At 31.2% G+C, this 27,348-nt stretch overlaps 1 protein-coding gene and 1 long non-coding RNA gene across 2 annotated transcripts in view; both read left to right on the plus strand.

Annotated features, from left to right (window-relative positions):
* Positions 1 to 27,348, plus strand: part of rab11al (RAB11a, member RAS oncogene family, like) — a 77,920-nt gene that overhangs the window by 47,386 nt on the left and 3,186 nt on the right. The window contains exon 5 of the mRNA XM_073924696.1: positions 17,919 to 18,082. Within this exon, the coding sequence (XP_073780797.1) occupies positions 17,919 to 18,082 (164 nt within the window). The remainder of the gene's footprint in view (positions 1 to 17,918; positions 18,083 to 27,348) is intronic.
* On the plus strand, positions 19,276 to 22,227 carry LOC100535095 (uncharacterized). Its single transcript, NR_138558.1, has 4 exons — positions 19,276 to 19,351; positions 20,380 to 20,438; positions 20,549 to 20,597; positions 21,453 to 22,227. It is a non-coding gene; the product is annotated as an uncharacterized lncRNA (long non-coding RNA).

Below are 27,348 nucleotides of genomic sequence, written 5' to 3' on the forward strand. Positions count from 1 at the left end.
CAAACATTTTCAGAACTCAGTGAATTAATTGAAACTTATTTGAACAATTAAAAAACTTCTGAACATTCAAATAAACAACATTTTAGTAAAAAAAGAAAATTATTAAACAATATTATACAATAAAACATAAAACAGTATAAGCAGTAATAAAACCACACACCATTTTAGGTCAATAGGAATTATAATTAAAGCAGTGTACTAAAGAAAACACAACAAATAATCTGACAAAAATTTAATCTAATACACCCCAATACTGTGAATGAAAGCATGATATGCAGTTTTTTAGTAATAGACTTAAAAAAACAGAACTGGGGTTGTGGTGAGAACATGAGACTGTAGTGTAGTTTGAACCATCATGAACTGGTTTCATTTACAGACATTCTGACGACACTGAAGGCCATATTTCTTTACTATCAAAGGGAATTATTATTACCAATGCTCTGTGGTTTAAATTCAGTTGAGTAAACGTGTAGTGTTACTCGTATAAATAGGCTTATGAAGCTTGATGTTAACTGCCAGGTGCGCTTATATTATAAAAAGAGAGATCATGTAAGATTAAATTATTTTGTTGAGTTTTGTATAATAATTTTTTATATAATAAGAGAATTATTAGCTCCCCTGAACTATTAGCCCCACTGTTTATTTTTTCCCCAATTTCTGTTTAAAAGAGAGAAGATTTTTTCAGCACATTTCTAATCATGGTAGTTTTAATAACTCATTTCTAAAAACTGATTTTATCTTTGCCATGATGACAGTAAATAATATTTGACAAGATATTTTTCAAGACACTTCTATACAGCTTAAAGTGACATTTAAAGGCTTATTTAGGTTAACTAGGCAGGTTAGGGTAATTAGGTAAGTTAATGTATAACGACCGTTTGTTCTGTAGACTATTAAAATTTTTTATAGCTTATAGGGGCTAATAATTTTGACATTAAAATGGTTTATAAAAAATTAAAAACTGTTTTGATTCTAGCCAAAATAAAACAAATAAGACTTTCTCCAGAGGAAAAAAATAATAGACATACTGTGAAAATTTCCTTGCTCTGTTAAATATCATTTGGGAGACATTTAAAAAAATAAATTAATTAAAAGGGGGGCTAATAATTTCAACTTCAACTGTATATTGTTAGTGTAAGAAGTTTAATATTTACAGAAATTTTTCACATGCACACATGAATCATAGCAATTACAAAAATGAAACTACTACTAGGGTTGACAAATTTATTAAAATTTGAGGCAACAAAAATATCATTGCATTTAAATAAATATAGAAAATTAAATAAATGGGTAAAAAAAATTTACACATGCATGTATACTATATATTTGAAAGAATTGTTAGTTAGTTTCTTGATAAAAAATTATATAAACTTTATGTTTGTTTTGTGTTCATATATATATATATATATATATATATATATATATATATATATATATATATATATATATATATGAACACAAAAAAAAAATATATATATATATGTATATATATATATATATGTATGTATGTATGTATGTATGTATGTATGTATGTATGTATGTATGTATGTATGTATGTATGTATGTATGTGTGTGTGTGAGAGTGTGTCAAATCAAACTTTTATTTCGGATGCTATTAAATGCAATTAATGTTTAAGGACTAAACATGTTTTATTTTTACATAAAATAATATATATATATATATATATATATATATATATATATATATATATATATATATATATATATATATATATATATATATATATATATATATATATATATATATATATAATTATATAATACAAACAATATATAAATGTACATTTTGTAGTGTATGAGTGTGTGTGTGAATGTGTGTGTGGATGTTTCCCAGAGATGGGTTGCGGCTGGAAGGGCATCCGCTGCGTAAAAACTTGCTGGATAAGTTGGCGGTTCATTCCGCTGTGGCGACCCCGGATTGATAAAGGGACTAAGCCGACAAGAAAATGAATGAATGAATTAATATATAATAATAATAATAATAATTATTATTATTATTATTATTTATTATAATTATTATTGTTAACATTACTATTATTATTAATAGCATCTTTAATATTATCATCATTATTATCAATAATAATATTAATATAATAATAATCATTATTATTATACATATTATTATTATTATTATTATTGTTGTTGTCATCATTAATATTTACATCATTACTGAATTTACACTGAAAAAAAAATTAGAGAACTACTTCATCCAATTAAAAACTGTTTTATTTTTGAAGTAATATGATTTAAGTTCAAAACATAGTAAATATAAATGTTTTACTAAAAATACATTAAACTAAGCAATATTTGTTTTGACCAATGTAAAATTTTAAGGTTTCTCACACAAGCCAGTGTACGTATTAAACAGAAGATCAATATGCTTTGTACTGATAGATTTTCATCATCATCATCATCATCATCATCATCATCATCATCATTTTTATTATTATTATTATTATTATTAATATTATTATCATTATTATTATTATTATTATTATTATTATAATCATTATTAATATTTTCATCATCATCATCATCATTATTATTATACATATTATTATAACTTTAAAATAATAGACTGAATAAATATTAACTTTATTATGTAATATTACTTTTAATATGTAAAAATTGTAATGAGATAGTTTTAATTCAGTCTATCTTATACATTTTTTTTACTTTATTACTATTATATCACTGTAACACAAAGAGAATAATTTCCAGATTTTGTCCACACTTGGTCCAGTCAAACACTTGAGCACATGAAGTTTGGGATGATTCTTCCGTCCACATTCAATTCCCAGTCAGTCAGTTTAGTTTGTCCAAAAGGTCATCCGCCTCCATTAATGGTGTCCACTGGGAAAATCAAATCAATATCAGCTATGGATAACAGATCTAGTTTCTCTGCTTGTCGTGGGTCTTTTGTTCATAAAGACCCTCTTTTTGTTTTTCACTTTTCTTGTAATCTTAGAAACAGTATCTGGTCTTTTTGAAGCCCGCACTGAATATTTTCTCTATTCTCACAGAGCCGATTATCTGTTTGCATATAATCATAAACTCCTGCTACACCCACATTCTGTAATATAATGACCTCATATGACATCATCCGGCAGAGCATTTGTCAGAGCACATGCCATGCTGTAATGTGGTGTCACATAACAATGAGATGAGTCAGTCCACTTTAATACCTTAATACTTAATGCTTAACAGAATACTATAACACTAATTAATGATATAGGAACAATAACAACAACAACAACATAAATAAATAATTTTTTATATATTTTTTTATGTTAAATTTTGTTCATTTGTTTGGTTCTTTATAGATTAGTAAAGTATTATTATTATTATTATTATTATTAATAATAAAAATAATAATAATTATTACTATGTTAATAGTTGTGTTTCATTATGTTGTGTTATATTTAACACTAAAAGTTAATAATAATTATTACTATTATGCATTTGTTTTTATTATTATTTTAATTTATTGTTATTGTAGTAAACACAACAACAGCAACAACAACAACAACAACAACAATAATAATAATTTCCATAATATTAATTATAATAATAATAACAATAATAGCAATAATAATAATATGTATAATAATATCAATAATAATAATAATAATAATCTGTATAATTATAACAACAACAACAAAATAATAATATTAATATGTAAAATAATAATAATAATAATAATAATAATATGTATGTGAATAATAATAATAATAATAATAATAATAATAATAATAATTGTGTAATTATAACAACAACAACAACAACAACAACAACAACAACAACAACAACAACAACAACAACAAAATAATAATATTAATATGTATAATAATAATAATATTAATAATAATAATAAACTAGTTGTATGCTGAATTGAACACCTGTCACACTCTAAAATTGAATATTATTTTGGTTCAGAGCCTATTAGAAAATAAATAAACTGAATTTGTATATTAAATAGAGCATGAAGTTATACATTGGGAATACACTTTTAATATGTGATGAGAACTTTTTAAATGTGTGTGGTGATGGAAATGACAGTGCATGAAATGACATTTCAACAGTTTATTGTGAAAAAATAAAAAATAGCTTCAGCGATTAGCTTTGTATTGCTACTAACCTTTCATGTATACAAAACACTCTTATTCACCTTAATTTTGTTTGGTTTTATAAAAACATTTTTGAATGTACAACTTGTTTGGAAATGATGTAGATAATTTTTTTTGCTTATCAAGCAATATTTATCTTGATTTTGCTTCAAGTGTTGTTGATAAAAAAATTAAATTCCCTCCATCTTGAAGATGTTCTCAGATGGCACTATTCATTTTCATGGAAACCACCGAAATAGTCTTTCACACAAACTTTCTAAAGCAACATGACAGTGTTGTGGTGGAAATGACACTGATACTGTGCGACAGCTATATTTTCTAAAAAAAGTTATATTGATAACAGTCTCACATTAATAATTATAAAATATTTAAATAATTTCACTAGTGCTTAATTAAGATACATTAATAGATACCAGATAATATTTTAAAATTTTATTTTCATTGTTGAAGTTTATAACTCGGATTTTGGATTGACCCCTAAAAGGAGGTTGAATAATATGAAAACTATACAATAGAAAGGTAAAGTTTTTAAAGTAGGTTTTATTGTTAGTTTGACAAAGAAAGAGGAATTTGAACAAAACTATATATATATATATATATATATATATATATATATATATATATATATATATATATATATATATATATATATATATATATATATATATATATATATATATATATATATATATATATATATTGGATATATGATTAAAGGACATAAATGTGCCTGTAGTTGAAGAATTACCCAGTTACTGATTATACAAAATTTAAAGAAATGTTTTGTATTTTTGTCTTATTAGTTCTGTAAAATCACTGTCCATCGAAACAATCCCCTTTTTTTCACGTCCATCACAGAAATGTTAGGCTCTGCCAGCTTGGTTTCTGTCTGTTCATGCATTCTCTCACTGAGTGTGATTCCAGTTTTCCGTGTGTGTTTTGTTTTCATCATGTGACCTTCCCCATGTGCTGCTTTGTTCCAGTTCCCGCCATTTGTTCATCTCCTGTATGTAATTATCGTCATCATCCCCAGTGTATTTAAGTCCCTGTGTTTAGTAATTCGTTTTCTGGTGTTCGCCAAGTTGATGTTTGTGTTTGCCCCATGTTCTTCCATATGAGTGGTTTCAATAAACATTTGTGTTTTGATAATCCTGAGGTCTTGGGCCTTGCTGTTGTGAACCAAGCCTTATAGATTCAACTTAATTACGCTAATTTTTATTCAGCAAATATTTTTTTAAAAGCATATTAATTCATCTAAAATATGTTACACTTAAGATGTACCTCAAATATTACTAAATTTAAGTGATTTGTTACTTTACCCATTACTTAGAAAAGTAGTATTATTATGTAACTCGCGTTACTTGTAATGTGTTACCCCCACACTGACTACTAATGATGTATACATTAATTTAGATATTTGATAGATTTTTAAAAAATCAACAAAAATAAATGTAATTGTTTAATAAATGTTTTGTTTTAGTAATGTGATTTTATATTTTGAATAATAATAATGATGATGATGTATATTCCATGCTATTTTATTCAGTTCTATTCAACATTAAGCTTGAGTATAGCTTAAATATTGTAGTATTATGTGATTGGTGTTTTGTATATTTGCAATTTCTATTAAAATATACGAACTCAGAATTTATATGCACACTCTTAAAAAACAAATGGTACAATGTTGTACAAAGGAAGGTACAAACCCTTGTCACTGGGGCAGTACCTTTTTATGGAACAGAACAAAGAAACGATTTCTTACCAATGCAGTTTGTACCTTTTTAAAGACTTTATTTGTACCATGTGAAATCAAATCCCTTTAGTTTTTAAAACCTGCAGATACAATATTATGCCTTCATCAAAGGTACAAATCTGATCCATATCTTTACATTGACGAGACATTGCATTTTAACAGTGTCAAATGTGTTCCCTCAAGAACTATTCTTGCCTTATTCAAAATGCTTCAATTTATTTTCAGCAAATATAAAACGCATACATTTTTAAACAACATTTTTAAATATTTATTTTTGTGTAAATGCACCTTTTCCATTAACAATAAAGGATAAAAACATTTTAACAAATCAAACGATCTTTTTTTCTCCAATTTTTACAATACTTTTGTAATCAATGAAAAGTTAATCTACTTAATATTAAAAAAGAAATAGAGTTATGCAATAGTATTGTAATGAGATATGCACAATGTTTGATTAGTTTTAAAATACTAAAATGTCTGCATGAACACTTTGCATATTCAGGACTTTTACCAGCTCACGTGCATAGTGGAAAGCAAATTGATAGTGGATATTAAGAATGAAAATTTATCAGAAAACGCCGGGCAAATGTTTATTAAAAATGGCGAAAATGTTTAGTTTACAGTAGTTTTTGTTTTACCAGTTGTTTTGTATTATAGAACTTTATAGTTAATGTTTGAGTTTTTTTAAATGCTTTAAAATGATTCATGTTTTATTATGGAAATTATTCATAAAATCACTTTGCATTTCCAACAATTAAATACTTTTCATCGATAATAATGAAGTTGTCCAACACTCATGTACCTTTTTTTATGAGAACAATTGTGTACCTTCATTTTAAATGTACCAGAACATTATCATAAGACGACTTTTCTATACCATATAAGGTACAACTTTTGTAAAGGTACAAAACTGTTCTTTAAGGAACATTATTTTTACCACCGTGTACCTTTTTTTCCGAGAGTGCATCAAAGTATTATTGTGATTAGAAAAAATTTTATTAGATTTTTTGCTATTTTCATCTGTTACATTACATGGATGTTTCTGTAATGTTTATATCATAGTGCTAATATCTATATAAATATATTCACTGCTTTATTAATTTGTATTGTATTGTAAGACTTTATTTGTACCATGTGAAATCAAATCCCTTTAGTTTTTAAAACCTGCAGATACAATATTATGCCTTCATCAAAGGTACAAATCTGATCCATATCTTTACATTGACGAGACATTGCATTTTAACAGTGTCAAATGTGTTCCCTCTAGAACTATTCTTGCCTTATTCAAAATGCTTTAATTTATTTTCAGCAAATATAAAACGCATACATTTTTAAACGACGTTTAAAACAATGTTTGATTAGTTTTAAAATACTAAAATGTCTGCATGAACACTTTGCATATTCAGGACTTTTACCAGCTCACGTGCATAGTGGAAAGCAAATTGATAGTGGATATTAAGAATGAAAATTTATCAGAAAACGCCGGGCAAATGTTTATTAAAAATGGCGAAAATGTTTAGTTTACAGTAGTTTTTGTTTTACCAGTTGTTTTGTATTATAGAACTTTATAGTTAGTGTTTGAGTTTTTTTAAACATGCTTTAAAATGATTCATGTTTTATTATGGAAATTATTCATAAAATCACTTTGCATTTCCAACAACAATTCTTTTTATCGATAATAATGAAGTTGTCCAACACTCATGTACCTTTTTTATGAGAACAATTGTGTACCTTCATTTTAAATGTACCAGAACATTATCATAAGACGACTTTTCTATACCATATAAGGTACAACTTTTGTAAAGGTACAAAACTGTTCTTTAAGGAACATTATTTGTACCACCGTGTACCTTTTTTCTGAGAGTGCATCAAAGTATTATTGTGATTAGAAAAAATTAGATTAGATTTTTTGCTATTTTTATCTGTTACATTACATGGATGTTTCTGTAATGTTTATATTATAGTGCTAATATCTATATAAATATATTCATTGCTTTATTATTTTGTAGTTCCTAGGTGTATAGGTTATATTTCAAAAGATGTCCGCATTGTCAATGAGCATCACTCCAGATTTCCTGCTTTTGATCTTCATGACTGACCCTCCCCCTCCTCGCACACACACACTCACTCGCTCAGACTCACACTCAGGGTGCTTTACGTTGAGTGTAAATGCTTGTGTGAGCTGGGAATATGAGTCAGGTGAGTATGAGCTCATCTCTTTTTCCTCTGCTGTGAGGTAATGGATCTCTCGTTCTCCTCTGCGAGCAGCTGATGATTCACATTCTCACTGACACAAGAAGCCACGCCCTCAGGTGATCTCACTGGACCAAATGAAAAGCAAAACAAGAATAACTAACTAAATAAATGAATGAATAAATAAATAAATAAATAAATAAATAAATAAATAAATAAATAAATAAATAAGTAAATAAATAAATAAATGCCCTCATGTTATTTCACATGGCCAAAAGCAAAATAAATTAGACTTAGATTAGATTTAACTTTCTTGTCATCACACACAAGGCAACAAAATGCAGTTTAGGTCTAACCAGGAGTCCAGAAAGTGCAGGATATTGCAAGATATATGTAACTATATATACATTATAAAGTGCAATTATTGAATAACTATGGTTATATTTACAGATGGATGTACTATGAATTTATATAATATATAAATGAATTAAATACAGGTTGTATAGCTATGAACAGAGATTCACAATAGATGAATATATGTACAGGTTACTATTAATAATCAGAGGTATGTAGATAGATATGAACATACTTACAAATGAAATATGTACAATTTTAGTTGTGCAAATATTAAATAGTGAAGTGTTTATGGGGAGTATAAGTTATGAGGAGAGTGTGAGGGTGTATGAGGGGGAGATTTAATATGTTTGATAACGTAGATTATTAAATAAAATAAACAAATAACTAATAATAACTAATAATAATAAAATGCAATCTCCATTGAAATGTTTTTTCCCCAAATATTTCAATATTTTAACATAAGTAATGTAAATAACAAATGTAATGTCTAATTGATTTGTATTTGCCATGATGACAATATATACTTCACTAGATAAGACATTGGATGAAATATTATTATTATTATTATTAAAAATAATAATATAATAATAATAATAATTTGTTACTGTCTAATAATATTGACCATAGCATTTTTAAAGAAATTACACACACACACACACACACACACACACACACACACACACACACAAATCGAGTAATATGTTTTTAAATCAAGAATATGTTGTATGATCGTGAGAAACCTTAATTTAAGTGTGTCCAACCCTTTTGTGTACAATAATGTAATTTGTGGTAAACACACACACAGGTGTTGGGGTCAGAGGATGCATTTTTTTCTTTCATTGAAGACAACTGCAATTCTGCTGTTGAATGTGGTTACGGTTATCTATCGCTATAACGGATGAAATGATTATCACCTATTCACAAATAATACATTGATACAATCACAGTAATGCAACATGAACTGAAACAAGTTCAGCTGCTTTTAAGCGTTCACTCACTCCCTCTGGCGGCTGCAAAGACGAACCGCACATTATTTCAGGAGATGTTTCGATCACCACATAAGACTGCAAACAATAGTAATTAATTTTCTAATTTAATTTAACGCGTATATTTAATTATTTTGACATAAAATGATTTTATGTTGAACGTCACATGATCAAACATAAAAAATATGAAACTTTCATTTTAATTTTTAAGACGTAAATACTAGTCAAATTAAGGGAAATAAAAGAAAAAACGTTCATGTCAACATGATAGACGTAGGTATGCTCATATTGATATTTCCTTTGAAAGCATTTTTGAAAACAGCTTCTTGACTAACAAAACACAAACAGAATTAGTTTTACAAACCTGTTTTACAGAAGTGTGCAATGAGGCTTAATGGAAACATGTTTTAGGCCAATTCGACTACTGGGAAATGTCAAACTGGTTGAGAAACAAAAGAATGTACAGTAGCCTATTTATTTATTGTTTGTAAAAACAGTGGAAGTGGAAGAATGTGCTTTCGAAATAATCTAACTGAGCCTCTTTCGTTGCGAATGTGCTTTTTAGTTTAGCACGTTAGTATGTTCAATGTTCTGCAAGTTTATAATTCCAAACCCAATCAGACACACCTGTGGATATTATTGGCACACCTGGGCTAGCTAATCAAGCTCTTACTAGGCTTTCTAGAAACATTCTTGCAGGTGTTTTAAGGCTAAAATCTGCAGGACATAGGCCCTCCAGGACTAAGTTTGGACACCCCTGTTCTAGACTAGCGCATTGGTTGCATGTTTTAGGACGTTGCTAACGGAATGTAGTAGCTACACTTGTGTTTTAATGTCACTATCATTTTTTTAACAGTTAGATAGATAGATAGATAGATAGATAGATAGATAGATAGATAGATAGATAGATAGATAGATAGATAGCACATCTGGAAGGTGACTTTGTAACACATTTTCATAACATTAATAACATTTTCATAACACTTTTCACAATGTGTTTATCACATTAGATTTTACAGTTAAACCAACTTGGCTGCGTTTGGAAGAATGTTTTATATATTTAGCTTTTGTAATTAAACTACTCTCTCTAGTGGCTGAATTTGTATTACACCCAAGTGCTGCAACTGTAGGCATGAGCCAGTATAAGATTCTGACGGTATGATAACCTTGGGTATAAATATCACGGTATTGTAATTACTGCTCTAAAATATATTCTTTTAAATGTCTGGGTAAAAAAAAACAACAACAACAAAAAAAAAAAAAAACTTTTTCCCTTTGAACACAATATATTTTATTTTTTGAAAAATGTATAATATTTTTGGACATTAACCATGTATTAACCAGGCTAAATAATTCAAACGAATCATTGACTTCTGCTGTCTTCATTAGTTTCAAGAACACGGATTTCTTTACAATTTAAAACTCCATCTTTGGATATTTTTTCTGCTGAAGATACTGAAAAAAACCTAAAATATAGGTTAAATAAAATAAATACCTAAAAAACAAAAACAAAAAAAGTAAATAAAAAAATATTACAGATACCTTAGAAACTGAATTACAGAAAAGTTTGATGGTTTTAAAACCTTGACTTTTCCAAACCGCAGTTTACCTTGAAAATGATTCCATGCCTAGCTGCAACAAATGTCTGCAAGAAAGTTGGTCAATATAAATAATGATTTTCTAGATTTGCCATTTATGTGTCAAATATTTACTTGTTTTTTTTTATTTTATTTTACAAACTACTTATAATGTGTCTTTAAATAATAATAGGAACATTCAGATTGTCTGTTTGCAGAATGTGACAATAGGTCATCAAAAAATATTCTGTTTTCTCTAAATATTTTCAAAATATTGGGAAAGATTTGATATAGTGTAAAATCTCCTTCATTAATTTTATTTTATCACTTCTTACTTGGCGAAACATATATTTCAAAGTCTGAATTTGAGTATAATTTGTTTGTTTGTTATTTTATTTATTATATTTTCATTTCTTACTAATATTTACAATATGCAGTTGAAGTCAGAATTTTTCGCCCCCTGTTTATTTTTAACGAAGAGAAGATTTTTTTTCAACACATTTCTAGACATAATAGTTTTAATAACTCATTTCTAATATCTGAACTATTTTATCTGTGCCATGATGACAGTAAATAATATTTGACTAGATATTTTTCAAGACACTTCTATACAGCTTAAAGTGACATTTAAAGGCTTAATTAGGTTAATTAGATTAACTATGCAGGTTAGGGTAATTAGGCAAGTTATTATATAGCGATGGTTTGTTCTGTAGACTATCGAAAAAAAATATATATAGCTTAAAGGGGCTAATAATATTGACCTTAAAATGGTTCATAAAAAAATAAAAATTGCTTTTATTCTAGCCAAAATAAAACAAATAAGACTTTCTCCAGAAGAAAAAATATTATCAGACATACTGTGAAAATGTCCTTGCTTTGTTAAACATAATTTAGGAGATATTTAAAAAGGAAAAAGAAATTCAGTGCGGGGCGAATAATTCTGACTTCAACTGTATATCACATTTATTTTGGTACAAAAAAACCCTGTCTTGTGAGATCATTTCCCTTGTCTTGCTGCAAAGTTGGCTCCAGAGCAAACGTGAACTTCTGATAACTTGGTCCAAAGTTGATGGTGTAATATTGTAATGTACTTGGTTTCTAAATCGTGCGGGTTACATACACATGAACTAAAGTGTGTAAATATCTAAACAAATACATTTTTTACAGTGTTTAAGGTCTGAAAACATGGACCTGTTAATCCTTTATCAAGCAAAGAATCATATATGGTAACCTCATTGACAATGATTACAATAAAATAAAATTCATTCATTTTCCTTCGGCTTAGTCCCTTTATTTATCAGGGGTCGCCACAGCAGAATGAACCGGCAAAACTTCCAGCATATGTTTTACACAGCTTATGTCCATCCAGCTGCAACCTAGTACTGGGAAGCTTCCATACACTCTCACATGCACACACATATACTATGGACTATTAGTATTACTATTATTATATACTATTTAGCTAATTCAATTCACCTATAGCACATGTCTTTGGACCGTGGGGGAAACCGGAGCACGCGTAGGAAACCCGCACCCACACGGGGGGGACATGCAAACTCCACACCAATGCCAACTGGCCCAGCCAGGACTCGAACCAGTGACTTTCTTGCTGTGAGGCAACAGTGCTAACCACTGAGCCATAGTGTTGCCACAATAAAATATAATAATAATAATAATAATAATAATAATAATAACAATAAAGTCTTGTAATAAACCTCTTTAACAACACCCTGAGGATTAATGACAAATCCAAAAAATTGTAAACAAATTTGAAGTCTCTTTTTCTAGATATCTTGACTGAAGCATTTGAAAAGCAAACACACTTTCCATTGATGTTTACGTTGTTAGGATATAACAATATTTGTTAGGATATAACAAAATACGTCTATCTGAAAATCTGGAATCTGAAAAATCTAAATATTGAGAAAATCATCATCAAAGTTGTCCAAATATTCTCAGCCATTCTCATTACTAATCAAAAATTGACATATTTGTTTCCCGGTGATGGGTTGCAGCTGGAAGGGTATGCGCTGCGTAAAACATATGCTGGATAAATTGGTGGTTCATTCTGCCCTGATTTACAAAGGGACTAAGCTGAAAAGAAAATGAATGAATGAATGAATGAAAGTGGGTTGTTTCGTAGATAATAGTTGTTGTTTTTCTGTATAAATAATAACAGTTTTGTCTTCAACTTTCTGTGTGTGTTAGCAGTTACAATCTATCAATTCATTCAATCCTTTAAGGAGTCTTTAAATCGAACTTATTTTTTTCATTACAATGACACCTGTTTCACAGAAATATACATTGAGGCTTCCTGCATACTGGAAATGTATTTTAGGCCCACTTGTCATCTGGGAAATGTTGTCAAACTGGTTGAAAATCAAAAGAATGTACAGTCGCCTGTCTATTTTTATGGGAGAAGAGGTTCTTTCACAACAAGTTGCTTAAGACATGTGGCAGCTACGTCACTTGCGTCAGTTATTCACAGTTCTACTAATGGACATGTACAGTTGAAGTCAGAAATATTAGCCCCCCCTGAATTATTAGCCTCCCTGTTTAATTTATTCCCCAATTTCTGTTTAACGAAGAGAAGATTTTTTTTTTTTAACACATTTCTAGACATAATAGTTTTAATAACTCATTTCTAATAGCTGAATTATTTTATCTTTGCCATGATGACAGTAAATAATATTAGACTAGATATTTTTAAGGACACTTCTACACAGCTTAAAGCGACATTTAAAGGCTTAATTAGGTTAATTAGATTAACTATGCAGGTTAGGGTAATTAGGCAAGTTATTGTATAGCGATGGCTTGTTCTGTAGACTATCGAAAAAATATATATAGCTTAAAGGGGCTAATAATATTGACCTTAAAATGGTTCATAAAAAAATAAAAATTGCTTTTATTCCAGCCAAAATAAAACAAATAAGACTTCCTCTAGAATAAAAAAATATTATCAGACATACTGTGAAAATTTCCTTGCTTTGTTAAACATCATTTAGGAGATATTTAAAAAGGAAAAAGAAATTCAGTGCGGGGCGAATAATTCTGACTTCAACTGTATATCACATTTATTTTGGTACAAAAAAACCCTGTCTTGTGAGATCATTTCCCTTGTCTTGCTGCAAAGTTGGCTCCAGAGCAAACGTGAACTTCTGATAACTTGGTCCAAAGTTGATGGTATAATATTGTAATACTTGGTTTCTAAATCGTGCGGGTTACATACACATGAACTAAAGTGTGTAAATATCTAAACAAATACATTTTTTACAGTGTTTAAGGTCTAAAAACATGGACCTGTTAATCCTTTATCAAGCAAAGAATCATATATGGTAACCTCATTGACAATGATTACAATAAAATAAAATTCATTCATTTTCCTTCGGCTTAGTCCCTTTATTCATCAGGGGTCGCCACAGCAGAATGAACCGGCAAAACTTCCAGCATATGTTTTACACAGCTTATGTCCATCCAGCTGCAACCTAGTACTGGGAAGCTTCCATACACTCTCACATGCACACACATATACTATGGACTATTAGTATTACTATTATTATATACTATTTAGCTAATTCAATTCACCTATAGCACATGTCTTTGGACCGTGGGGGAAACCGGAGCACGCGTAGGAAACCCGCACCCACACGGGGAGGACATGCAAACTCCACACCAATGCCAACTGACCCAGCCGGGACTCGAACCAGCGACCTTCTTGCTGTGAGGCAACAGTGCTAACCACTGAGCCATAGTGTTGCCACAATAAAATATAATAATAATAATAATAATAATAATAATAATAATAATAATAATAATAATAATAATAATAATAATAATAATAATAATAACAAAAAAGTCTTGTAATAAACCTCTTTAACAACACCCTGAGGATTAATGACAAATCCAAAAAATTGTTAACAAATTTGAAGTCTCTTTTTCTAGATATCTTGACTGAAGCATTTGAAAAGCAAACACACTTTCCATTGATGTTTACGTTATTAGGATATAACAATATTTGGCCAAAATACGTCTATCTGAAAATCTGGAATCTGAAAAATCTAAATATTGACAAAATCATCATCAAAGTTGTCCAAATATTCTCAGCCATTCTCATTACTAATCAAAAATTGACATATTTGTTTCCCGGTGATGGGTTGCAGCTGGAAGGGTATGCGCTGCGTAAAACATATGCTGGATAAATTGGTGGTTCATTCTGCCCTGATTAACAAAGGGACTAAGCTGAAAAGAAAATGAATGAATGAATGAAAGTGGGTTGTTTCGTAGATAATAGTTGTTGTTTTTCTGTATAAATAATAATAATAATAACAGTTTTGTCTTCAACTGTCTGTGTGTGTTAGCAGTTACAATCTATCAGTTCATCTGTCTTTCAATAAACAAATTCAACGTAAAATATATATTTGATTTTTGAACTAATGAAATGCCTTTAAGGAGTCTTTAAATCGAACTTATTTTTTCATTACAATGACACCTGTTTCACAGAAATATACATTGAGGCTTCCTGCATACTGGAAATTTATTTTAGGCCCACTTGTCATCTGGGAAATGTTGTCAAACTGGTTGAAAATCAAAAGAATGTACAGTCGCCTGTCTATTTTTATGGGAGAAGAGGTTCTTTCACAACAAGTTGCTTAAGACATGTGGCAGCTACGTCACTTGCGTCAGTTATTCACAGTTCTACTAATGGACATGTACAGTTGAAGTCAGAAATATTAGCCCCCCCTGAATTATTAGCCTCCCTGTTTAATTTATTCCCCAATTTCTGTTTAACGAAGAGAAGATTTTTTTCAACACATTTCTAGACATAATATTTTAATAACTCATTTCTAATAACTGATTTATTTTATCTTTGCCATGATGACAGTAAATAATATTTGACTAGATATTTTTAAGGACACTTCTATACAGCTTAAAGCGACATTTAAAGGCTTAATTAGGTTAATTAGATTAACTAGGCAGGTTAGGGTAATTCGGCAATACGTCCCCCTCACTTTTAGAGAGAGACCCTTTAGAGGAAACCCAAGCCAACACAGGGAGAACATGCAAACTCCACACAGAAGTGTCAACTGGCCCAGCCGGGACTAAAACTAGCAACCTTTTTGCTGTGCGTGGACAGTGAGGAGCACTGAGATACCGTGCCGCCCTACATTGATTACAATGTTTTAAAAAAAATAATAATTGCAAAAGTCCTGTAATAATCCCCTTTAACACTTTAGAATGTGTTCAATGAGTTTCTTCACCCTTAGGCTTAATGACAAATCCAAAGAACTGACAACAAATATTAAGTCTTTTTCTCTAGATATCCTTATTGATGCATTTTAAATTGAATAATATAAAAATATGTATATTGAAAAATTAGCAAAAACGCTTTGTCTGAATGCTGAAAATATAAGCTTTCTGTTGATGTTTACTTTGTTAGCATATGACAATATTTGGTTGAAATACAACTATTAGAAAATCTAAAATGCATTCATTTATTCATTCATTTTCTTGTCGGCTTAGTCCCTTTATTAATCCGGGGTCGCCACAGCGGAATAAACAGCCAACTTATCCAGCAAGTTTTTACGCAGCGGATGCCCTTCCAGTCGCAACCCATCTCTGGGAAACATACACACACACATTCACACACACACTCATACACTACGGACAATTTAGCCTACCCAATTCACCAATTGTTTTTGGATGTTTCCCAGAGATGGGTTGTGGCTGGAAAGGCATCCACTGCGTAAAAACTTGCTGGATAAGTTGGCGGTTCATTCCACTGTGGCGACCCCAGATTAATAAAGGGACTAAGCCAACAAGAAAATGAATGAATGAATGAACTTCTATAAGCATCATGCTCCTTGAGACATGTCTAGACTTTGTATTTAACAGCAGTCTGGAAGAAGGGCCCCCACACTATATTTATTCTTATTCTGCTATTCACCTCTTGTCAGCAGTTCTTTCTAAAATCATGCAGCACTGTAAAAAGAGAAAGTGTGTCTGGTCAATATGTGATATCATACAAAAGAGAAAGATTGATTAATCTGTTGTTAGTCTAAACATTTTTCTAATAAAAATTAAAGACACAAAAGTAATAAAATTTAATTATTTTTATCCTCAGTACACAAGTATAAATGATGTTGAATATACAATTACAAATGCTGCACCTTTGTATTACATCGTCATAAATGCAGTTTAATGTGTTATGAAAACTTTCAATAATCATTTCCCTGACACTGGATGGTTTCACTGCATGCACAATAACTGTGATTATACCCAGCAAAATTAAAGCACTTCAAAACTATGAAGCACATTTAAGAAAAGGATCATGATTATATTTGACATATTTACTTTATGCAGAACATCACAGGATCAAACATGAAATATAAAAAAAACACACAATTCTATAAACTGTTTCAGTTTAATTTTAAGGCTTAAATGCTAGTGAGATGAAGAGAAAAAGCAAAACAACTTTCACATGAGTGTGATTGACATTGATGTGCTTGTATTGTTATTTCCTTATCTTGACTATCACAACTAACACGAACAAAATTAGCTTTACAAACCTGTTTTACAGAAGTATGCAATGAGGCTTCCTATACTGTAAATGTGTTTTAGGCCCAGTTGACTTCTGAGAAATATCGTCAAACTGGCTGAAAAACACAAAGATGTACAGTAGCCACAGCAATGTAACAAAGCATCTTTCTTTGTGAATGTGAAGTTTAACACATTTGCAAACAAATTTGCCATTATTATGTGTGAATGTTCACTTGTTTTTTTTTATTTAATTTTATTTTTAAACACCTGCTAATGTGTCTTCACATAACAATAGGAACATTAGAGGGTTTAATGGTAGAAAATGACAATTGTATTTCTCTAAATATTTGTATATTTATATGTACAGTCAGAATAAAACCGGAGTACCCGGAGGAAACCCACACGAACGCAGGGAAAACATGCAATATCCACACAGAAACGCCAACTGAGCCGAGGATTGAACCAGTGACCCAGCGACCTTCTTGCTGTGAGGTGAACGTGCTACCCACTGCGCCACTGCATCGCCCTAAGGTACAATATACTTCTTAATTTCGGTCAATAAAATGTAATTCCAATATCGATATGGACAATATTAAAAAGACAGAAAAAAACTGCCAAGAATGCACACAATAGATGTCTGTACCCACAAATGTCAGCAAGCTCAATTTGCAAAGTGTATAATACCTCCAGGCTCTTACAACTTTTTTTAAAAATAATAAAAACAGTACAAAAGAACTTATGTTAATTTTTTTTTGTATTTAGCCTTTACAAACAAGAAATGTTAAATGAACTGTCAAATAAACACAACTCTCAGACTCAGCCTATATAAATATAAAAATCTAAAAATATCAAAACAATATCTAGTCAAATATTATTTACCGTCCTCATAGCAAAGACAAAATAAATCAGTTATTAGAAAAGAGTTATTAAAACTATTATGATGAGAAATGTGTTAAAAAATCTCTCCGTTAAACAGAAATTGGGGAAAAAAATAAACAGGGGGGCGAATAATTCAGACTTTTCCAGTAAATTCTTTTGTAATTCTCTGGAACATAATTAAAATTGTATTAAATTGTAAGCACTTCTGTCTTTGTGTCGTGTCCTTTGAAAGTCCAAATACAGAAACAGAATGAGCTCTGTGGAAATAGCAGCATTTGGACGGCATTTTAGCTTTGTCTGCTGTAACATTACAGCGCCTCTTCCCCTTCACTGCACGGGGTTTATGCGCGTAACCAGAAGGGTTTATGATTTCACTAGGCCGAATGTCTTTTTTTGTGGTCCCCAAATTTTGTTCGCTGTAGGCTTAGCTAAGCTAACTCTGTAGTACCCATTGTCTCCCTATGCAGGGATGTTGTTTATGTTCACACATTTACATTATCATCAAGTAAAGTTCAAAATATGATATGATAGTGGACCACCCCTTTAACAATTAAACACTTCATTTGACGTTATTTTCAACTGTTCCATTTTGAGAAATATATTATCTCTTTATTCCAACCTCCACTTTAAAGGACATCTTACTATTAAAGAATAACAAATTTATAAATTTAGACTTCTTGACATGTTCGCTGGAAAATTAAAAACAGGTGGGAGTGTATTTTTTTTCATATTTTCTTATCTTTTTATCTGTCTACCTGTCTCAAGATTCTTCAAATACTTTCACTTCTTTCGTTTTGCGTCATATTGCAGATATCATCATCTGAGGTGTGTATATATATATACATATAGCTCTCTGTGGGGAGGAAACTCTAGTCAGCTCCCCTGTACAACTTTGAAGAAGAGCATTAGAAAAAGAAAATGGTAAGAAAATAATAATTCACATTTATAATTAAACACCTTATAAGTGTCATATGCTTTATGTTTAAATAGTTTTAAATCTTCTAATGATTTTTATTTGATGGGATCATTAAGACATTAAAAATGCTGGGTTGTTTCAATCTAAATTGGTCAAATATGGACAAACCTGGTCTCAATAACGGCACTATAAAAAAAAACCCTGTAATTTTACGGTTTATTTCTGACTGCTGGGGTGCCAGAAAAAAATAAATGTTAAATTAAAGAAATTTACTGTAAAATATAAATTTAGGTAAATTTCTGTATTTTAAAGGCCGTTATTTTAAGTTTTTGTTTTCCGGCACCCCAGCTGTGCAACACTGTAATCTTCACAGGTTTCCTACTTCTAGATTTTCCAGATTTCTCTCGTAAGTTTAAAGTTATTATGGCACTTTTATTTCTGCTGTGTGGACTTTTAAAGTTGAAAATGAATCTTGGAAATTTAACTGGCAGTTATTTATATTTTAATAGTTTAAATCAGTACATTGTATAAGACATTGAGAGAATTAAGTTTGTAAAATAAAAGAAAAAGGAGTGGACGTTTATTAACCTGTTTTGTATTGTAATTTACATTACTAAACCAGTCAATAAATCACTTCAAACTATTTCACTTTTCAAAACTTTTCAACATCAAAAGTTTGCTGAAGGAAAGATCAAGATCCCATAATGGAATTCAAAAGCATAAATAAATGAAAATGCAAAAAAAAAAAAAAAAAAAAAAAAAATCACAAATTTGAAAATCTAACAGATTGCTTTTAATTGTGAACCCAGCATTTTTAGTGTAAGGCATCTAATTTTTGTATTAATAATAATAATAATAATAATAATAATAATAATAATAATAATAATAATAATAATAATAATAACAATAATATATTTGGGAAACTAAACCAGTGAAAAACGTGTAAAAATGCTAAATGAAATACTAAACTTCTTGAAAATATCCGATAAAAGGCTAATAGATTTCTCATGTGATTTCTTCTTACCAACTATAGGCATCACAATGTGATCAATGCAACTTGATAAAAAACTACAATGGCTCATTACCGGATCAGTTGAGTAATGTATTTCAAATGTAGATTTTTACTGATGTAGATATTACTGATACGTCTAATATACTTCATAAATGTATCAATCCTTACATTGTATCATTTTCTTCTGAAGGTATAGATGTAAGTGTAACCAGGGGGCAAACTCAGCATTACTTGCTCTGGTAAGTGTGCCAATAATAAAAAAAATTAATTATTCCTTCTTTACAATCTAACTTTAGTAACAAAGTCGAAACAATGGGAAAGTAAACTTGAGTTGGTTCTCTAAGAGGACATTTGGCAAGACATTATAAATAAGATTCACTCAATTTCAATTGGTTTGCGACATACAATTATTCAGTTTAAAGTGGTCCATCGCCTACACTACACTAAAGGCTTAACTAGGTTAATTAGGTTAACTAGGCAGGTTAGGGTAATTAGGCAAGTTATTGTATAATGATGGTTTGTTCTGTAGACTATTGAGAAAAAAATATAGCTTAAAGGGGCTAATAATATTGTCCTTAAAATGGTGTTTAAAAATTTTAATTGCTTTTATTCTAGCCAAAATAAAACAAAAAGACTTTCTCCAGAAGAAGAAATATTATCAGTCATACTGTGAAAATTTCTTTGCTCTATGTAACATCATTTGGGAAATATATTTAAAAAAAAAATTCAAATGGGGGCTAATAATTTTGACTTCAACTGTATATCAGGGCATGATGTAAAACAGATTAAAGTGTGCATAATATATTGTATAGAAATGATGCGGTGCGGCGGGGGCTCTGTTGGAGCAAAGATAATTTGTCTCTGTTTTTCAAATATTTAAAAAAAATTTGTGTTATTGACCAAAATGTTAATAAAAGATCTGAACAACAACAAAAAACCTTCTTTAGGATCAGTGAAGCGCAACTGAACTGAGAGGGAAGAGTTTTCTTGAGTTTCTAGAGCTGGTTACTAAACGCAGTAACAAAAGCCAATCAACATGAGCACGAGCATATAACCGAATCTTGCTTATCCTCTTATTCCCCATATTTTCTCAGGTTGCATCGTACATAAACAACAGCCGTGCTCTGATGACGGAATCAAGAGATGGGACATACACTCGACATTACCAAAACATCGAGCAAGGCATTCGCTCACATCAGCGTGTAGTCAGAAGGAACAATCAAGTTGTAGAAGCTGAATATGTGATTTATGAAAGTAATTAAAAGCTCCCTAATGAGGTTTTGGTCACACTTAACAATAATGTTCCACTGATTAATGTTGATGTATTTAATAATATGAACAAACAATGAATAATACATTTATTACAGGATTTTGTCCAAGATTTGATAAGATTATTTAATTAAAATAAAGTCATTTATTGTTAGTTCTTCCTATCTCAAAGTGCATTAACTAATGTTAAAAGGCCTAAATTTAGTTGGAATGAAATACTGAGATTTGCATTATTATTAATAGATTTTATACAAATATAATTCATTCTTAATTCATGTAGTAGGTAAAAACATTAACAATCATTAACCTAATGGAACATCATTGTAAAGGCTCATTTACTCACGACTTGTGAGTCAGTTTAAAGTTTCTGTGTCTGTGCGTTCTGTTGAGCATAAAATATCTTCTTTCATGAAGCCAAAGGTTACAGGTTTCCAACATTCTGCAAAACATCTTCTTTTGTGTTAAATGTTAGCGAGGATCATTCATGTCACTTCGTGGTCAAGTCAGGCAGGTTTTTGACTAGCAAATGTGTGCAATTGTGGGTCTATCATAATAATTGTGCCAACGTAGCATAATACATGCCATGGCTGTATGAAGATCATGTTTATGACAGATTTATGACAAGTTTTATTGTCTTGGTAATGCCAAGTTGTCATGACAAAGACAAAACCAGGTCGAGATGTATTTGCCTATGTCAAGTTGTCATAACAAACAATGTCATCTTTGCATTTAAAAGGATATAACTGAGCAAATGAGACTAACAATTGTCACAAGCATGCATAAAATCTAAGTCACATCCGTGATCTGTGTAATGTCATCATTATAAAGGTTTCATGAACACACCTTCGAGTAAAGTGTTACAAAAACGCATGCAGTAAACAAAATAAGTAGGACATGTTGAACATGTGAACATGCCTGCCTGTCTTATCTATATTATCCATTCTGTACTATATAGTTTCTCTTCTGCTTAATCAAGTATCGTCATTGTATTGAGCTTATTGGGCAATGTGTAACTGAGCTCTTTTCTCCAACTGTGTTAGAACTTCTGATTCATTTGACTATGGGAAAATGACTATGTAAAGTTTATTCATAAACTAATTTCGAGAGGAGCACGTGATTATGATTGAACACGGCTGGTTCTGCATTAGCATGCTTGATCCACCAATCAGGCCATTCCTAACCACTATAAAGAGCCAGGGTTTTCTCACTACAGTCATCTTCGATTTGAAGAATCCCCCCTTCCACCCCTACTTCTCCTTTCCCTCCATAGGGCAGCACGGTGGCTCAGTGACTAGCACTGTCGCCTCACAGCAAGAACGTCACCGGTTCTAGTTCCTTAACAGGCCGGTGGTTGTTTCTGTGTGTAGTTTGCATGTTCTTCCCGTGCTTGCGTAGGTTTTCCCCAGGTTCTCCGGTTTCCTCCCACATTCCAAAAACATGTACAACAAGTTAATCTTTAAATCTAAATTTCAATACAGGTAATCTAATAATGCAGCATATCTTTTAATAGCCTTCAATCTTAATCTTTAGCTATTATAAAAGGGGAGTTGTCGAGATCTACCTGAGCTCGAGGCTCCCCTCTCTACCTCCAAACGGGAGGGAGCCCAGGGCTCAAGAACCTTCGAGCTCAGGGCTCTCTCCCGGGACAGCATGCCAAACTTGCTTATAATCAATCATCAGCTAAGTGTGAACTCTTGAAGAATAATAAATGCTTGTAATCAGTCAAACTCCAGTTGTGTTTATTACTCATGCATAAAAATGCAAATAATATAATGGAGTTGGGGCTGAAGCGATCGTCATAGAAGCATCAGCCAATGAAATTCAGTCAGCAATAGGCCACTGCCTAGCTGTTGTATTTGCATACAGCGATCTGGTTGGCTGACGCTTCCGTCACGCTTGAAAAGTTGAGCTAGTCCCAACTTCTGTATGTCACGGGCAAAGAAGAGGTGAACTCAAATGCAGAGAAAACAAAGTCTTTATTTAAGTAGAGGTTCTCAGGCAGGGGTGGACTGAGACTAAAAATCAGCCCTGGCACTGTAGCCACACTAGCCCACATTACCACACCGACACAGCCCCAACGACGGACACGCACATTCACTACTTATATTGGTGTACAGATGGTAAAATTATATAAGCAGTAACATATTTAAGATATATTTAAACATTTAATGTATGTGACTAAAACAAAAACAACCCATTTATGCAATCATGTCATTCATTTTTTTTTCGGCTTAGTCCCTTTATTAATCTTAGAAACACCAACTTATCCAGCATATGTTTTACACAGCGGATGCCCTCAAAGCTGCAACCCATTACTGGGTTACCCAATTCCCAATCGGCCTACCCAATTCACCTATAGCATGTGTTTGGACTTGTGAAGGAAACCAGAAGGAAACCCACGCGAACATGCAAACTCCACACAGAAACACCAACTGACCCAGCTGAGGGAACCAGCGACATTATTGTTTCGAGGCGACAGCGCTACCCACTGCGCAACTGCACTGCCCCCTAGCACTGTTAATTTGATGTATTTGGCATTGTCTGACTTGACTGCCTTTCCCTTTTTATGGTCCATCTCTATCAATTTGTTGCACTTACTGTGTGTTTGACATCCTTGCCAGATTTTGATTACGTCTGCATAACTTCTAATTGGGTCGGCCCATCTCGAAACCAGCCGGTCGTTGATGATTGGGCGAATGCTTAACATTGATTAATTTTCTTACTATTATCCTGATCATCATCATAATATTTGTATATATATATTTATATACATATATATATATACGTATATATATATATATATATATATATATATATATATATATATATATATATATATATATATATATATATATATATGCTTCATTTACTCAAATGGATTAAGTTCACAGTACTCATTAGGATCAGTTTTTGAACTTAAATGGTTTGTTGCTATTGGTTTCCTCAAACAGTTTGCGTTACCCTAATGTTTTTGGTTTTACAGTGTAATAATGCTAATTTTTAGCATTTACTTTGTTGTACCTTTTAACATTAGTTAATGCACTCACAAGGTCACAATCTAGAACTAACAACAAGTAACTTTATTTTCATTTAATACCGATTTTAAAAATCCTGTAATAAATGTATTGTTCATTGTTTGTTCATTTTAGTAAATACATTAACATTAATGACCTTATTTAGGGACCCAAACCTCATCGAGTAACTTTCAATTATTTTCATAAATCACATATTCAGTTTCTACAACTCGGCCGTTCCTCTTGACCACACGCTGATATGTCTGAATGCCTTGCTCCACGTTCTCATGATATCGAGTCATTGTGCCATTTCCTGGCTGCCTCATCAGAGCATGGCTGTTGTTACTGTACGATGGAACCAGCTCATTGTTCATCTAGGAGAAAATATGTGGAATATGAGGAAATGCAAGAATCAGTTTCAGCTAGGTTGACTTGATAAGCACTGAAAAACTCTCAAGAAAATTTTTTCCTCTCAGTTCTCATTTAGACTTTTTATTGAAATTCTTACCGTAAGAGCTGGGAAGCCTGATTGCTCCGCCTGGTTACACTTACATTTATACCTTCAAAAAAAAATAAATCATAAGAATTGATACATTTATGAAGTATATTAGACTTATATCAGTAAAAATGACTACATTTGAAATGCAATACTCAGCTGATACATACGGTAATGGCCCATTGTAGTATTTCATCAAGCCGCATTTATCACAGGATTGTGATGCCTATAGTTTGGAACACACGAGAAATCTATTTGCTTTTTTTCAATAATTTTCAAGCTGTTTATTAGTATTTTACTGTTTTACTTTTCCAAAATATATGATTATTATTGAAAAAATACTAAAAATACTACAAAAAGGAATTGCATAAACTAAAAATGCTGGGTTCACTGCAAAACATTTCCATATTTTGTGATTCAGATGTTTTTTATTTATTTATTTATGTTTTGGAATTGCATTATGGGATCTTGATCTTTCCTCCAGCAACTTCTGGTGTTAAAAAGATTAGAAAAATTGACTTTTATTGATATTTTTAATAGTTTAAAGTGATTTATTGTCTGTTTAGTAATGTAAATTACTGTACAAAACCTGTTAGAAAACTTCCAGTACTGTTATTTTATTAATTCTATTATCTCTTATACAATATACAGTTTTAAACTATTAAAATGTCTATAAACTCACTCAAACTTCCTTGTTGAATTTTTAACTTCAAAAGTAAACTCACAGCAGAGATAAAAATCACATAATAACTACATTATCGAGAGAAAATACCTGTGAATTTAGAAATACAAAACCTGACAAACCCAGTTTTAATCAGTTTTAGCCTAATGATTGAGACCAGGTTTGTCCGTATTTAACTAATTTAGATTGAAACCACCCAGCATTAAAAAAAAAAGTCAGACACACTTTATTTTGATGGTCCGTTTGTTGAATTTAAGTTACATTGCAACTACATGCCAACTAATTCTCATTAGATTATAAGTAGATTGTTAGATTGGGGTTAGTGTAAGTTGGCATGTACTTGCTAAGTTAAATGTCTGTTGAAGGAGCAGTATCAATGTATTAAGCAGAAAGTCTACTAATACTCAAATGGACGATCACAATAAAGAGGCTTAATGAACAAATCAAAGAAAAATCATTAGAAGATTTAAAACATAAAGCATATGGCACTTATAAGGTGTTTAATTATAAATGTGAATGATTATTTTCTTACCATTTTCTTCTCTAATGCTCTTCTTCTTCAAATTTGTGCAAGCGAACTGACTAGTTTTTCCTCCCCACAGAGAGCTATGTGCCTCAGATGATAATATCTCCAAGTGTGTTAGCAGGAATATGACGTAAACCGAAAGAAGTTGAAGCATTTGAAGAAACTTAAGACATGAACATGAAGCATGAAATTTTAACATTTTACTCAGCACTGTTGTTGAGATAGATAGATGGGTAGATAGATAGATAGACAGACAGACAGACAGACAGACAGACAGACAGACAGGTAGGTAGGTAGTCAGACAGACAGACAGACAGACAGACAGACAGACAGACAGACAGACAGACAGACAGACAGACAGACAGACAGACAGACAGACAGACAGGTAGGTAGGTAGTCAGACAGACAGACAGACAGACAGACAGACAGACAGACAAACAGATAGATAGATAGACAGACAGACAGACGGACGGACGGACGGACGGACAGACAGACAGACAGACAGACAGACAGGCAGACAGGTAGGTAGGTAGGTAGTCAGACAGACAGACAGACAGACAGACAGACAGACAGACAGACAGACAGACAGACAAACAGATAGATAGATAAATAGATAGATAGACAGACAGACAGACAGACAGACAGACAAACAGATAGATAGATAAATAGATAGACAGACAGACAGACAGACAGACAGACAGACAGACAGACAGACAGACAGACAGATAGATAGATAGACAGACAGACAGACAGACAGACAGACAGGTAGGTAGGTAGTCAGACAGACAGACAAACAGATAGACAGATAGATAGATAGATAGACAGACAGACAGACAGACAGACAGACAGACAGACAGACAGACAGATAGACTAGACAGACTTGGCTGCTTTTGGAAGAATGTTTGCTTTTTGTGGTTAAACTACTCTCTCTAGTGGCTGAATCCAGAATCCTTGTAGTGGCTGAATCTGCAATAGATGTCTGCAAGAAAAGTTGGCCAATAAA

The sequence above is a fragment of the Danio rerio genome, chromosome 16 (assembly GCF_049306965.1).
Source record: "Danio rerio strain Tuebingen ecotype United States chromosome 16, GRCz12tu, whole genome shotgun sequence".
Taxonomy (NCBI): Eukaryota; Metazoa; Chordata; class Actinopteri; order Cypriniformes; family Danionidae; genus Danio; species Danio rerio.